The 16,363-nt window shown below is 42.0% G+C and overlaps 1 protein-coding gene and 1 long non-coding RNA gene across 3 annotated transcripts; both read right to left on the bottom strand.

Annotated features, from left to right (window-relative positions):
* Nucleotides 1-4,299: 4,299 nt before the first annotated feature.
* Nucleotides 4,300-8,124, bottom strand: LOC144386291 (uncharacterized). Of its 2 annotated transcripts, XM_078086743.1 has the most exons (10): nt 7,846-8,124; nt 7,078-7,341; nt 6,550-6,669; nt 6,425-6,440; nt 6,274-6,323; nt 6,136-6,189; nt 5,978-6,040; nt 5,654-5,707; nt 5,297-5,359; nt 4,300-5,187 (listed from the first exon to the last, which is right to left on the bottom strand). In XM_078086743.1, exons 1-10 carry the CDS (start codon nt 7,997-7,999, stop codon nt 5,180-5,182), a joined length of 846 nt encoding a protein of 281 aa, XP_077942869.1. In that variant the 5' UTR covers nt 8,000-8,124; the 3' UTR covers nt 4,300-5,179. The 2 variants fall into 2 exon arrangements, with proteins under 2 accessions (XP_077942869.1, XP_077942861.1); XM_078086735.1 differs by lacking the exon at nt 5,654-5,707 and having other exon boundaries at nt 7,846-8,111.
* Nucleotides 8,125-11,127: 3,003 nt separating this feature from the next.
* On the bottom strand, nt 11,128-12,689 carry LOC144386295 (uncharacterized). Its single transcript, XR_013451988.1, has 3 exons — nt 12,554-12,689; nt 12,137-12,447; nt 11,128-11,728 (listed from the first exon to the last, which is right to left on the bottom strand). It is a non-coding gene; the product is annotated as an uncharacterized LOC144386295 (long non-coding RNA).
* Between the last annotated feature and the right edge of the window lie 3,674 nt (nt 12,690-16,363).

Raw genomic sequence — 16,363 nt, 5'->3', positions numbered from 1 at the left:
TTATGCTTCCCAGCACACCTTCTCTAACCCCTGCACCACAACGACCTTTTTTTTAATTTAATCATGTTTGTTCTGATAGTCGTGGCGTTGACATATTTTATCAACAGTGACTTTAATGCGGCCTTTTGGATTTTAGGCTCAAACTCCAACAAACACCTCACAGCTGAATGTTCTCACAAAAGAATCTGTTCTTGTGACGCTGATTTAAAAAGTAAAAAGGCAAAATAAAAGAAATCTAACAAAACAAAAGGGTGAAATGAAATAAATCGTTTTGATACATTTGTGCTTTAGAGAAAACTCTGCAGTCAGAGTGTGAGGAGAAGAAGCACAAGGCTTCTCAAAATAACCTTTCTTGTTCCCCTTTACACAAGTTAAAGACGTGTTGCTGTTGGTTGTGTGGTGTCACATGACCACATTCACACCAGGGCTCATCTGCTTCTACAGAGGTGTGATACTCTGTGATGTATGACATCATGTTTGAAGTAGACTCTGTGAGCCCGGTGCCTCTTCCTCCGCCTCGTGTCGTTCCGTACCGACGCCGCCATCACCCTGAGGTGACCTTGTCCCCTCCCTCTTGGGCGTTCGATGGCGCTGCTGGTCTGGCGGGGGGCCGGGGCGCCTCCACGTTTTCATAGCAGGCCTCGGCTTGGCTGGAAGAGGAGGTGGAGACTCTCCACTCAGGGGGGACGAGGCCTCCACCTGCTGGCCTCCTGCTATCTGAGCAGCAGGTGTCTCCACCTGGAGACAACGCGGTTTGCAACAATGTATCACACACACGCTGCGACGAGACGTCTCCTCGCGTTACACAGAGGGGGCTTCGATGTCTCTTTAGGATTTATCAAGCCTGGAAGGACATGCAAACACGTTCTGACAGGTAACCACGACTGAGGTATTAAAACAATGAGCCAGTGGCCCAAAAACTCTGAATATACAGTGAAAAAGTATTTGCCCTCTTCCTGGTGTCTTGAGTGAACTGTGATTGAATTCCAATTGCCATGGATTTGGATTTTTCTTTCCCCTTAAACCATATCATTCAAAATGTTTGCCCATCTCTGCTGTGATCATCAATTTAAGCTAATTGTGTCCTGCTTTGTCTGCCAACAATTTTCTTTATAACATTCAGGCAGTTTCAATCAAGTATTTACTACGAACAATGTAACATCATTTTTATCAGAAATGATAGCTACAAGTGTTGATTAGACAGACGTCGATTGTGTAATGAGATTGTCGCTACAAGGACGATGGGAAATGGATCTGCTGACGATGTGATCATACGGTACAGATGTAGACCCGGAGGAGTCAACTGCTCTACTGTTTCTGTCTTGAAGTTTGCTCCTTAGCAGAAGTTGTTGTTGTTGTTAGCATTTGGCTACATGGTTTTGTTTTTAAAAACCATTTCAAATCAACTGCGATCGTTAGCAAACGATTCAGAGAAGCACGTTAAGAAGGACACTCTTCACTCTGCTGGACAAAGTGACGGAGGACTTGGATCAGAACAATGAAGACACGCATGTGGAAGTTGACCGAACAGTGTTCGATCCTCCTGGAACCAGAGGAGCGACACGTGGACGTTCAGCGTATGTTTTATTCTCCTTTGGGGGAAACAAATAGCTGCTCGGAGGAGGATGCAGTACGGAACAAGGTAATAATGGAAGTGTGTTTTTCTGGTTTGATTTATTATCTTTTAAAAGTCGCTGTGTATCGTTTTGCAAATGTACGTAACGTTAATATTTAATGAGGGTGACTTTGATGAACTTTTTACACGGTGCAATGGAATAAACTCTTCAGTATATCAGATCATTTGCAACCCAATTACTGGATACAATGTCATTTTTAATAAAGCACAATATCAGTTTACGACAGATCGAAGTCGACTCGAGTTGGTCTCATTTCTTTTGTTGTCGCTTCTGACTTTTGTCTTGTTGTTTTTGATGATCAGAGTCCACGACCTATAAACTCCATTAGAGGACATCGATCCGTGCCAGTCCTGTGAGCCTCTCCTGGCACATGGTTGACCTCAAATAGGTGTTGATCAACTTCAAAGCAGAAAAGCTCCTCTCACCAGAGGCAACAGAGACGTCAAGAGGAGACGCAATGCTTAGATTACTGTACAGATGCAGAAGGTTTTCACTGTTAATGTAATTTACATAACATGTCATTTGGGCAGGTGGAGGCGTGGTGTGGAAAAGTGTAGACAGCAGAATTGATCTCCAATTCTAAATCATGTGCCTCAATGTCATGCATTGTTTGCTCCTTGTTCTTGCAACTTGCACGAAGCTCTTTAGCACCTGTTGGTTTTTTTTGAAAACAACAAACTGTAGAGAACATTGACATATTCCAGTTGTGAGAGTCTGTTATTCAGGCTTCTAAGGGCTGTGTCTACTAAAGGGAGAAAGAACTCTTCTGGACTGGGTTTCTGCTGCTCCCTCATGCTGAAAGCGTTATGCTGCCTTTTCTATGGAAGCCCATTTCCGCCACAAAAAAAGAAGGGTTATAAAGTCAAAATTATGAGATAAAAAGTGGCGATTATGATATTAGATATGCGCATGCGCAGGCTCCTTCGTTGTTTGCTACATTGACTTTCCAAACCCTCTTGGCGACTTCTTGTCAAAAGCGACCAGCGACCTTATCTGGTTTCATTGGAGACTGTTGTGGTGTCTGACGTGACGTGACGTCACTGAAGCAGAAACATGGCGGCTCGCAGCAGTCCAGCTGCAGTGCTGCGAGCCGCCAGAGGAGACCTACGTCACGGCCAGACTGAAATCTACGCGCGCATGCGCAAAGCCGCTGCTGAGTCTGCAGCGTCTTTCCTCATTGAGAAATTGGCAACACTGGTACAATAAAGACTCTCTTCAGGACTTTTCAATCGTTACTAATCACGATAACTACGGAATAAATACCACCCGTATTTTTTCTCCCTAGAAGTTTGATTTATTTTGGACTCGAAGATAATTTAGACTCCGCTATAAGTCGGACGTCCTGTCTTCCCTGTTTGTTATGAGGGTGGAGTGAGTGGGAGCAAGTATCCGTAGAACGTTTACAGTTCCGTAAAGTTGGATATTCACAGATTCGGAGTTCCTGGTTTAATAGCTGGTCAGCGAGACGTTGTTAAACACAAACGACACCTTTGTGTGACCATAGTAACCAACCAAGTCATAATTTCGACTTTTTATCTAATGTTGACTTTCTAACCCTCCTTTTTTCGTGGCGGAAATGGGCTTCCATAGCGCCATTTCAATATCCGGTTGTTCTGCAATTTCTACTGCATCAGATTGACATGAAGCAAGCCCACTGTCCCTGACAGTGGGCAGCTACTGCCTCACTCCCTCTGTCTCCAGAGAAACATCTGGACTTTGCAGCGGTTGACCTGGTACAAGCCCAGAGAGCGACGTTCGCTTTCATTGTTTCATCTGTGTGTTTGACCGGAACCGCACGTTGCCACTTTAACTGCAATTCATCACTTTGTCTCTTGTCTGTTACTTGTTCGTTAGTGCACTTTATGCTTAATATTTTTCTTTTTAACTTTTTAATATTTAACATTTTTTAACTTTATTCCCTTGTTTTATACTAACCCATAGCCTTAGCCTTATTCTACTAACCCATTGCATTAGCATTTCATTCCACTTTATTTTATTACTTGTGCACTGTTGTCTTGTCTGTCTACTGTCGCGCACTAACCGCCAAGACAAATTCCTTGTATGTTTGACATATTTTGGCTAATAAATGTTTCCTGATTCCTGATCCTGATGCCGGCTAGTAAGGGGGTCCCATTGGGGAGGTTCCCGACGTGTCATTGCAGCGTCTACGGGTTTTTAAAGCTGTGTCGTTGATATGGAGCGATATCAGCCGTCTGTCGGGGCCCCCTACTAGCAACTATCCTGTTCTGAAACGGCTCCATATATTGCTCGCTTCCCTGGTTCTGGAGCAGAGGAGAAAAAGAGAACTTTGTCAAACGTCTCCATCTCATTGATTAATTTCCAATTAATCGTCTCTGTAATTGTGCGGCAAAGACAGTGCATTTTTGAGCCTTTTAGTGCATCACTGCCCCCCAGTGGTGACTGCAGACGCTGCATCCCTCATGCATCCTCCCCCAACCATCAACTCACTTTCTACTTCTTCCACGACTCATGTGGCTTCTGTGACTTTCTTCCACTGCCTGGAAATCAGAGCGTTTTGTCTGTGGCCTGAACTCAAACCTCTACGAGTTACACATAAAGAGGAGTTTAAGAGTTTAAAGCTTCTTAGCTGAGTCACATTTCTCTCTCTCAAAGTCAGGAAAGTGCAGAATGGGACTTATTTATCAATCTAGGAAAGGCAATTTTATTTGTATAGCACATTTCAACAAAAAGGCAATTCAAAGCGTTTCACATAAAACCATTAAAAAGATCCAAACATAAAGGAGATTTACAAACAGTTAAAAACATTGAGCAAAAATAACTGCTACAAGCAGAAGGCTTTATGGGCATAAAGGGCTGACACAGAGACAAGCAACCATTCACATCCGCACACCTACAGGCAATTTACAGTCACCAATTAACCTGATCCCCAGAGTATGTGGGAGGAAGCCGGAGTACCTGGAGGGAACCCACATGGAGAACACACTCTACACAGAAAGGCCACTGGGCGGAGTTGCACCCAGGACCTTCTTGCTGTGAGGCGACAGTGCAAACCACCACACCACCGTGCCGCCTCAGACTATATCTAACAATTATAATGAATTTCAGTAGCACTCAGCAGACTAATTATGTGTCCACAGAGCAGCAGCACCAGCTCCCATTTTGATGAGTCTCTATTTGATGATGCTTCATTTTAGCAGGAGATATACAGCACTTTACTTTGATCCGTGTCCCTAAAAACCTAAAACTGATTGTCAGATAATGAAATGGTTCCATGAGATGAAGGGTTCTCGAGGGAAGTATCATGGCTCTATGCTACACTAACGTATCGGGGAAAGAAAGATCTGATTTCTTTGGACTCCACCTCTCTGGATACGATGAAGAAACCTGCAAAGATCACATGATCCTTTTTAACCAGAACCTCATCCATCCAAAGCAGACTACAACAAGGGAAGAGGCTTCCACAGAACACCAAGCTGTCTGCTCTGTAGCTGTTTAAGGACACATCTTATATCCTGAAGAGATTGTTTTTCATGTCGGTGGTTTTGTCCACACGGATGTCTTTATTGATCTGGAAGAGAAGTAAAGAAAAAACATTAACAGTTAATTAAAATGAGCTTAAAGGTGCTTTATGACGTTTAACTATGTGAAATAAATTGATTTATAAATGGCTTCATTACCAGATGTTCCTGGTTTGACTTCAGAATAAACTGATTCCTCTTCTGCTGCACATCTGGATTTTCCTACCAATGAAGAGATTCTATTCTTGTATGTTTGCCAGTAGTGCTCTAGTTAAAAAGAATAATGTACTGATATACGTTATTAGAATTGTAAAACACAAGAACACAAAAGACGATGGAGTGTAACATTAAGCAGAATAGGTTATAATAATAGTTGAAGTAGGAATAGACAAACATTATTTAAGATTATTTTAAAAACAACAAACTACCATTTTCTAACATTTAAAAGGTGTTTGTTTTAGATGGAGACAGAACTCACATCACAAGGAGTCAATACCTGATGTGGACTTTATTTACCTTCATTGCTCTTCTTTCCAGTGGGGGGGTGAACCTGCGCATACGTTACGTCATCTAAAAACACAAGACACATTTTCAGTTGAATATTGATGGATGGATAAATATAAATAAATGAAATGTGGCATCCGCCTTATGTTTGATTCATCACTGCATAGTATTCTCATCATTTCTAACTAATTTAAATGAATTCTAAAGTCAGTTGTGTACTTGTATGCAGGATGTGTATATTGTTGACATTGGCCACATTAAACGACGTATGAACGTATTAAACTAGAGCAGGTAGCACCTGTTAAATACTAGAAGCTGTGTTGGCGTTGACTGTACCTGCAGCTGATGCGATCCTCACATCCGAGTAAACGGGGCTCTCGTCTGGTTCATCGTGCTTCTCTGTCACAAAGACCACATGAAGAACTTTGATGAGAAGAACAAAATCATCTCAGCTGTCAAAAGGTGATTCTCACTATACAAAGTAAATCACCAACCCTTCTTTTTAAGGTGTTTGAACTGAACCACAGAATATGTGAGGCTGGATTCATCTGAAATGACAATTTCTTGTTTAAAGTTAAGAAGACATTATTGAATAAATCAGGACTTAAGCTAAACATGAAGAAGTGTCTCACCCTGGTTGATCATGTGGTCTGTAGCTGCGCTCTGATTGGTCCTCTGAGACCTTGTGGGTCCAAAACATGAAGTAAATACAGAGGATTTAATGAGGAACATGTAAAGTCCTGCTGCCATGTTCAGAGTGAGAGAAGAGAGGCTTGTACCAACCTGCTGAGGCTTGAAGCTGCAAGAAAAAGGTTTCACATTGATCATTAATTAGTGTGTGTAATAATATCTGTGACTTTGACTTATTTCAATGAAATCTGTCTGATATCAGAAGGAAAAGATCTCACCTTCTGACTTTCTGTAGCGACGCAGAAACAGCAGCAGGAGAATAATCAGTAAAACTCCAGAAACCAGACCAACAACCAACGGCACGAGAAACACAGAGCTTGATGCTGCTTCTTCAGGATCTACACACAAGTACACACCAACCATGAAGAGATACACAAGTAACAATAGTAATACAGTTTATTTATAACACACTCTTCATCAACAGATCTCAGAGTGTCACAGAGCCAGAAAAACATACTTAAAACAAAGTAAAACTAGTAAAAACACAGGTACTAATGTGTTGTAGTGCTAAACAAGTACTACAACACACACACTCAAATACACAAACATGAACCCTTGATCACACAACATTCACCTTTCACTGCTGGTCATGTTACATCTCTAATATTATGTGTTTTTACTGAACATGAACATCTTTAAAACTATATTGTCTCACACAAACAAATAGTTTATCTTAAGATAACTTCTAATTCAGTGACACCTTTTCTCACTCAGACTGTAACACATGTTACAAAACTCGTACTCACATTTCACTGACAACCAGCTCTCTGCTGAGGTCAAAGTCTCCAAACCTTGAGGTGATTTCCTTCCTGTACATTTATAAAAGCCTTCATCTGACTTAGTAACTGCAGAGATAAGCGGCTCCCCTCTGACAGGATTTGGGATGAGTTTGTCATTTTTATAGAAATCCACATTATAAAGAAGGTTTTCTGTCCTCAACTTGCAGCCAAGAGTGACGGAATGTCCCTCAGTCACAGGATGGACAGGACTCACCAGGATGACATCACCTCCTGTAAAGAGACCAGAGGACAGGAAGTCAAACAAGCTGATGAACAATGAGGAGAAGACATTTATAGTTTACATTTGTTGTTCACATTCACACAGTAGCTGAGCGAATAGCTGCATTTCATGGATGGAAGAGACGGCCCTTTGGTGACGTACATGCTCACAGTTACATCTTTAATTAATGCTCAATATGTCGGGAGACAAATGTCCACTTAGTGGCAGTGAGCTACAGAATGGTCTAAAAGGTACAAAGTGAGCAGATAACTCTACAGCTCCTCCTGGTTTAAAGTCAACGGTGGATGTCAATGGTCATAAAGAGGAAAGTAAACCACAAAGACGTGTTGGATAATACAGAGAAATGATACTGCAACAAACTAAGATTGTTGAATCGTTCGTTAAAATAAATATTGAGTTAAACTCATCATGAAGTCACCTTAAAAATGTCAGCACTCTGTAATAAGATGTGTAAATACTTTAGATATAAAACCTTTAAATGAATATAAACTCACTGTGTATAGTGATGTTGGCTGCATTGCTGGACTGTGTTACAGACTCACACCAGTACACTCCACTACGCGCTCTAGTGTTGGTGTTGCATGTGGATCCAGTCATTTCTCCCCACTTAGAACATGATGACACGTCACCATCTTCATTAACCTTCATCACTCTCCACTCAGTAGAGTTTCCCTCACAGATCAGTGACAGTGACTCTGTGCTGAAGTGCTGCAGTCTGTGAGGACTCACTGTGAGAGACGCTGCTGGATTCACACCTGAAGACACATCATTAGGAGACACACACAGGACAAACAATGTCAACACAAAAAGGACATTTATTCCCTTGTGCAAGAAGATAAAAGTCTGAACAAACTCACCTCCAGACCAGACAAACTTCAAACCACTATGCAGAGTGTAAAACACAGGATCTCCTCTTCCAGCACCGCACACATATCCTGATGTGTGTGTCTGTCCATGAAGAATGTAGGAATCCTGTTCAGTCCCAGTGGTGCCACCAGCTAGAAGCTCATAGGTGTAGTAGGAGGTGTAGCGTGACATGTCTGGAACAGCCTTATACCAGAAGAACCTCCATCCTGCAGACGGAGGTTCAACACTGCAGGTCAGAGTCACTGAGTCTCCAGGACTCGTCCATGATGGAGACACTGTGAGGACAGGCTGAGGGACACCTGTTGGAAAGAGGTTTGACAGAATAAAGACGTGTTATGATGAGTCCTTGGTGGATTACTGTCACTGCTGATGTCCTCCATCTTTTTATCTGTCTTCATGTGTTAAACAGGTGTTTGGGTACAATGTCTTTAAACATAGTAACTAATCTCACATTTCAAATATTCTATTTCAGATTCTTTGTCCTTAAATCTGCACTTGTAAGAGCTCCCATCAGACATCAGAGAAATGGTGATTTCATGTGTGTGTTGATGGTTTGTGTCCATCTCAATAAGTGTTTTGTCTTTGTAGAAGTCAGCATTCTTCTCCTTTCTCTGGTCTCCATGTCGACAGTGAAGAGTCACTGATTCTCCTTCATACAAGGAGGACGCAGGAGTTAAAGGATCACATCTCTGTCTGTGGAACAGTTACTTCTTTGCTTTACTAAATCAGTTTCATTAAATTAACAATGATACAAGATATCAGTGATTTATGTTTCCTACATAATTATAATTTAACATAAAGTTGCAGAAAGAAGAAGATGTCAAAGTCAGTCTCCCTGTAATAAATAATAAAAGGTTCACTGAGTAATGAGAACATTTCACCTGAAGGAGGCGCCACACTCTGCTGACGTGTTTGATCCATTTGTGTTATCAATAATTAATCAATAACTAATTTATCATTTGTAACAAGGAAAAAATGTGGGATGGTTTGTCTCAACTCTGTCCATCTGGCTGTTGTTTTAATCGAAATTGATCAATATTATCTGATAATTGATCCTTTTAAACAAAGATCAGCTAATTAAACAGCATCAGTGTCAACTTTCTCTCACACTAGTTAACATTTATTAATTATCACTACATTATATTACATCAGCACTTCATCAAACAGGTTTATTAAATCAACACGTCACTTATTGAGTTTTATGCTTCATTAAGTGAAGTTTTCAAACATGCAGCAGACGGCACAGAAGATGCTGCTGTTGTTTGTCTCTACGTGTGTGAACAGACTTTTAGTGATGAACACCAACAAAGCACCTCACAGGTCACAGTGAGTGATGAACACCTCACATCTGTTCTGAGAATTGACAACAAAACTAACAGCAGACTTTGATGCAGCGGCAAAGAAGGATGATCGACTGCACTGTTCCCATTAAAAGTCAATGTGAGTATTAACACTGTAAAGCCTTTTATGTTCATGGTTGATATGTTTGCATCTGGTGCTGCCCGACCCGTCTGTCAAACTATAAAGTCAATGGTGGATGTCAATGGACATTAAGAGGAAAGTAAACCACAAAGACGTGTAGGATAATACAGAGAAATGATACTGCAACAAACTAAGATTGTTGAATCGTTTGTTCAAATAAATAATGAGTTAAACTCATCATGAAGTCACCTTAAAAATGTCAGCACTCTGTAATAAGATGTAAACACTTTATATATAAAACCTTTAAATGAATATAAACTCACTGTGTATAGTGATGTTGGCTGCACTGCTGTACTGTGTTTCAGACTCACACCAGTACACTCCACTACTCGCTCTAGTGTTGGTGTTGCATGTGGATCCAGTCATTTCTCCCCACTTAAAACAGGATGACCTGTTGCCATCTTCATCAGCCTTCCTCACTCTCCACTCAGCAGAGTTTCCCTCACAGATCAGTGACAGTGACTCTGTGCTGAAGTGCTGCAGTCTGTGAGGACTCACTGTGAGAGACGCTGCTGGATTCACACCTGAAGACACATCATTAGGAGACACACACAGGACACACAATGTCAACACAAAAAGGACATTTATTCCCTTGTGCAAGAATATAAAAGTCTGAACAAACTCACCTCCAGACCAGACAAACTTCACATCACTATCCAGAGTGTAAAACACAGGATCTCCTCTTCCAGCTCTGCACACATATCCTGCTGTGTGTGTCTGTCCATGAAGAATGTAGGAATCCTGTTCAGTCCCAGTGGTGCCACCAGCTAGAAGCTTAAAGTTGTAGTAGTTGTTGGTGGATGACATGTCTGGAACAGCCTTATACCAGAAGAACCTCCATCCTGCAGACGGAGGTCCAACACTGCAGGTCAGAGTCACTGAGTCTCCAGGACTCGTCCATGATGGAGACACTGTGAGGACAGGACGAGGATCTGTTGGAAAGAGGTTTGACAGAATAAAGACGTGTTATGATGAGTCCTTGGTGGATTACTGTCACTGCTGATGTCCTCCATCTTTTTATCTGTCTTCATGTGTTAAACAGGTGTTTGGGTACAATGTCTTTAAACATAGTAACTAATCTCACATTTCAAATAGTCTATTTCAGATTCTTTGTCCTTAAATCTGCACTTGTAAGAGCTCCCATCAGACATCAGAGAAATGGTGATTTCATGTGTGTGTTGATGGTTTATGTCCATCTCAATAAGTGTTTTGTCTTTGTAGAAGTCAGCATTCTTCTCCTTTCTCTGGTCTCCATGTCGACAGTGAAGAGTCACTGATTCCCCTTCATACAAGGAGGACGCAGGAGTTAAAGGATCACATCTCTGTCTGTGGAACAGTTACTTCTTTGCTTTACTAAATCAGTTTCATTAAATGAACAATTATACAAGATATCAGTATTTATATTTCCTACATAATTTTAATTTAACATAAAGTTGCAGACAGAAGAAGATGTCAAAGTCAGTCTCCCTGTAATAAATAATAAAAGGTTCACTGAGTAATGAGAACATTTCACCTGAAGGAGGCGCCACACTCTGCTGATGTGTTTGATCCATTTGTGTTATCTATAATGAATCAATAACTAATTTATAATTTGTCAATAGGGATAAAATATGGGACGGTTTGTCTTAACTCTGTCCATCTTTCTTTTGTTTTATTTGAAATGATCAATATTATCAGATAATTGATCATTTTAAACAAAGATCAGCTAATAAACAGCATCAGTGTCAACTTTCTCTCACACTAGTTAACATTAATTAATTCTCACTACATTATATTACATCAGCACTTCATCAAACAGGTTTATTAAATCAACTTGTCTTATTAATATAAAGTGCTTTAATGAACTCGTCGTGATGGTAAAACTTTGATCACTTACCTGATACAGTTAGAGAGACTTTATTACTTTCTCTTGTAACAGGACGGATCTTGTGATCAGCAACACACTGATATTCACCACTATCTCCTCTAGTTAGAGATGATGATTTATATCTATTCACTGTTCTGTTGGTGGTAAATAAATGATCATTCCTACTGTGACGACTAGAAGACACTGTGAAGATTAACTTCCTGTTTTATTTTTGTAACCACGGCACTTCCTGTATCTAGTTTCCCCCCACAGCTGAGTTCAGTTTGCAATCACCCCCACCTGTATTTAAGCCTCAGTTCCCCCCACTTGTCTGTGTCAGGTTATCTTTTGTCCTTCTTAGAGGTACATGTTTGTTGTTAAATTCCCAGTGCTGTTTTTGTATTCTTGTTTCTACTTTGTTGCCAGGCTCTCTTCCTTTTTTTTTCTACAAGAGCGTGTGGATTCCGCCTTTGCCTGTGCCCCCTTTGTTTTGCATTAGTTTACTCTCCTAGTAAAAGATTCCAAACCTTGAAAGAATTTTCTGTTGTCTTATTGCTCTGCACCTGAGTCGAAGTCCTGACCCCTCACACCTATTGAATGAGTAATTCCAGTCAGTGTCGTTTCCTTCCCTTGAGTCACATATGAAGGTAACTTTCTCTCCAGTAAATAAAAGGGACCAGTTTGGCTCAATATGCAGCGAAGCATTTAGAAACAAACACAACATGCAAAGAATGAATCTTGTCTTCTTTCTTGTATTCATCATAAATTAACTAAAGAGAACAGAAATATTAAATGTAAAATAGTGATAGAAGGTGTTGAATCGTCTTGAGTGAATGTATCAAAATAAAGAAAGTTGTATAGAAACCTTGAGCGTGTCCACAGTAGAGGAGAATATTCAGCGCTAAAATAAAGTGAGAAACATCATCAAACTGACAGAAACTATTAACTTCTGGCATTTAAAAAGTTGTATCTATGAAAACTATGATTTAAACAGAGAAAGTACTCACAGAAAAGCCCCAACGCACCAAACAAGGTGTGTCCCATCCTCACGTCCACGCTGACACTCAGCTTGTGAGAAACGCTTCCGCTTCGTGTCAAGAGACAGTTTGAAAGGCGTGAAACATGCAGAGAAATGTGGAAATGCAGAGACCACAGATGAACATCAGATGTGAGGTTTTCTCTAACTTCTGCTTCTGTTTATGATCCATTCTTTATTTTACAGCAGCACATTTCATTTATAAAAACTCTACATTCAGCTATACATTTATAGAAGGTATAAATCGCCAGCAAAACCTTTGGAACACATCAGAGAGGAAATAATTAAGACTCTTTCACAATCCACCTCATTTGCATAAGACGAAATGAAAAAAATGGAGACGAGAAATTCAACCAACTCTTTAGTTCCTCATCTGCAACAACATGTTGAGAGAAAGGAGAGAAAGATTTCAGTTTTACCACATATCTACAAGGTATAAATGTATATATACCGTCAAAACCGTTTTGATACATTTGTGCTTTAGAGAAAACTCTGCAGTCAGAGTGTGAGGAGAAGAAGCACAAGGCTTCTCAAAATAACATTTCTTGTTCCCCTTTACACATAAAAGACGTGTTGCTGTTGGTTGTGTGGTGTCACATGACCACCTTCACATCAGGGCTCATCCGCTTCTACAGAGGTGTGATACTCTGTGATGTATGATCGGCTTGGCTGGAAGAGGAGGTGGAGACTCTCCACTCAGGGGGGACGAGGCCTCCGCCTGCTGGCCTCCTTCTATCTGAGCAGCAGGCGTCTCCACCTGGAAACAACACGGTTTGCAACAGTGTATCACACACACGCTACGACGAGACGTCTCCTCGTGTTACACTGACGCTCTATTTCACATCCTGGAGGAAGGTCAGAGTTGAGAGCATCTGGGGAGTAAAATGCTGAGGTTCAGCCCCTTTTCCCCCACTACCGTATTATAGGTGAAATTAACCTTGTTTGAACGAAGTCGACTCGCTGTTTGTACTGTGAATCCGGTCACAGTTCTCTTGTTGTCTCTTCTGACTTTTGTTGTTTTTGATGACCAGAGTCCACGACCTATAAACTCCATTAGAGGACAACAATTTGGATTAAACTGGAACTCAAATTCTGCAGCCACATCCCAACACTGGATACCAAATGATGGTTGGACATTTGAATGCACGACGCACACATAAACAACACAATAGTCTTTATCTGTTTGGTCATTTACTTGTATCGAGTTTTAAACTGTGATCAGCTGAGATTCCAACAGTGCAACCTAGAATATCCTTCTATTCCTTTTGTAGAGTCTGAAGGAGAGCTTTGCAAGTACATTTTAATCTTAGAATAGATTCTTGTAATAAACTGTCATTGTAGGCAGACTACATGATTTCTTTCTCCATCAGCATAGAAAGGCTCTAGAGAGATGTTTATAAAGGCGTACTTGATCTCTTCTATACCCCATTGTAGCACTTAATAATAATAATAAATAATAAGAATTTAATTTGTAATGCACTTTATATTGAAGAAAATCCCAAAGTGCTACATGATAAAACTGTTAAGTGCTAACAATAAAAAGAGAGTTTGAAAACAAAAACAAAACGAGTTCACTAAAAAGCTCTCCTAAAAAGGTGGGTTTTTAGGCCACGTTTAAAAGCATCCACAGTCTGTGGTGTCCTCAGGTGGTCAGGGAGAGCATTCCACAGACTGGGAGCAGCTGAGCAGAAAGCCCGATCTCCCATTGTACGGAGCTTTGTCCTGGGAGGTTTTAAAAGATGTGCTGAGGCAGATTGGAGGGTACGCATTGAGGTCTGTGGGGTGAGGAGTTCCTTGAGGTAGGGGGGGGCTTCACCATGGATGCACTGGTGGGTAAGGAGGGAGACCTTGTACTCAACCCTGAGTGAGACAGGAAGCCAGTGGAGTGATTTGAGGATGGGGGTGATGTGCTCATGTTTGCGCACCCTCAACAGGATCCTAGCAGCGCTGTTCTGTATATACTGCAATTTCTGGAGGCTTTTCCCGGTGAGGAGCGCATTGCAATAGTCCAGCCTGGAGGAGACAAAAGCGTGGACAAGCTTTTCCGCATCTGCAGGAGTGAGTGTGGGACGGAGTTTGGCGATGGCGAGGTGGAAGAAGGAGGTCTTGCAGAGATGTTTGATGTGAGCCTCAAAGGTCAGATGGGAGTCCAATTTAACACCTAGGTTGGTGACTGATGTTGAAAGTGGAAGATTTTGGCCAGAGAAGGTGATGCTGGTAATGTCAGATGACCGAACCTGGTGTGGATTGCCGACTAAGATTGCTTCAGTCTTTGAGCTGTTTAGCTGCAGAAAGTTTTGCTTCATCCACAGCTTTATCTCCTCCAGGCAGGTGGTCAGAGTGGATGATGGGATGATGAGAGGTTGGGAAATCCCAGGCTGTGGGTCAGCAGTCGGGACAGGCAGTGTGGAGAAACTGGATGGCAGGGAGCGGATGGTGTCTACTTTTTTTCTGAAATAAGTGATGAAATTGTTGCACCTCTGATCTGTGGCTTCTGAATGAGAATGAGTTTGCGGTTTAAGGATGTCATTTATGGTAGAGAAAAGTTGCTTGGAGTTGCCAGGGCTGTTATTGATAATGTTGGAATAGAACTGGGAACGTGCATCTCTCAAGGACCTTGAATAGGACTTCTGATGTTCTCGGTAGGCCTGTCTATGAACAGAGTCATGAGGCCTTGAGGCGCCGCCCAAGGACACGCCCAGCTAATTTCATTTGCCGGAGTTCGTTGGTGTACCAGGGGGCTGAGCGGAAGAAGCTGACAGTTCTAGTTTTGACAGGTGCGTGGAGATCTAGGAGACTGCTCAGTGATTGGTTGTAGAAGGCAACCAAGTCAGTGCATGAGGAGAAATCAGCAGAGGAGAGATGTTGGAGGTCTATGGCAAAAGTGTGTATCCGGGTTGATCTTTTTCAGGTCCCTATAGCAGATTTGACGCTTGTCTTTGGTGTGTGGGGAAAGGAGTGGCAGCTCCATTGAGATGGCCTTGTGGTCAGACACACCCAGATCATTCGCCAGAAGGTTGCTAATAGGGGCGGAGTTGGAAATGACCAGGTCCAGTGTGTGCCCCCTGGAGTGTGTGGGGACATCGACGTGTTGTTGAGGTTGAGGCAGTCCAGTAAATTCAGCTGCAAAGTGGCAGGAGGGGTTGTCTACATGAATATTAATATCTCCAAGTATAATAATGTTGGCAGAGGTGGTGCAGAGTGTTGTGAGAAGGTCATGTATCTCTGAGATGAAAGCTGAGTTGGGTTTGGGGGGCCGGTAGACGAGGAGCATTGTCATGGGGGAGGGGGTTTACATTTGAATGCTAGGCATTCAAATGAGGACAGTGTAGGCAGGGGGAGAGGGGACAGTTCCAAGTTCTGTCGGTGGATGACAGCTAAGCCGCCACCACGACCAGTGCTGCGGGCTCTCTCCAGATAGCTGTAACCGGGGGGACAGACTTCATTAAGTGCTGAGTAAATCCCTGTCTGGTGCCATGTTTCTGTCCGGCACATGAAGTCAAATCCCTTGTCCATGATGTGATCTTGCATGAAGGATGCTTTATTTGTGAGGAATTGCGTGTTGAAAAGTTATATTTTGAGTGTTGATGCTGTGGTGGATCTCTGTAGAGGCCGTAGTACACTGGAATCCACTACATGTTTTCTGGCTTGCTTGGTGTAGCGAGATCTCGCGGTGTTTCCCAAGCTGCACAATTGAGTGTGCAGAGGTCTCGCGATGTTTCCCGTGTTGCTAGCACCGAGAGCGACTCTGCTCTGATGACGCGGCAGACGTGCGACAGTA

This window comes from Gasterosteus aculeatus, chromosome 2, assembly GCF_964276395.1.
Source record: "Gasterosteus aculeatus chromosome 2, fGasAcu3.hap1.1, whole genome shotgun sequence".
In the NCBI taxonomy this organism is placed as follows: domain Eukaryota; kingdom Metazoa; phylum Chordata; class Actinopteri; order Perciformes; family Gasterosteidae; genus Gasterosteus; species Gasterosteus aculeatus.
Note: the sequence above shows the minus strand (reverse complement) of the source record. Positions and strands in the feature narration are given on the sequence as shown.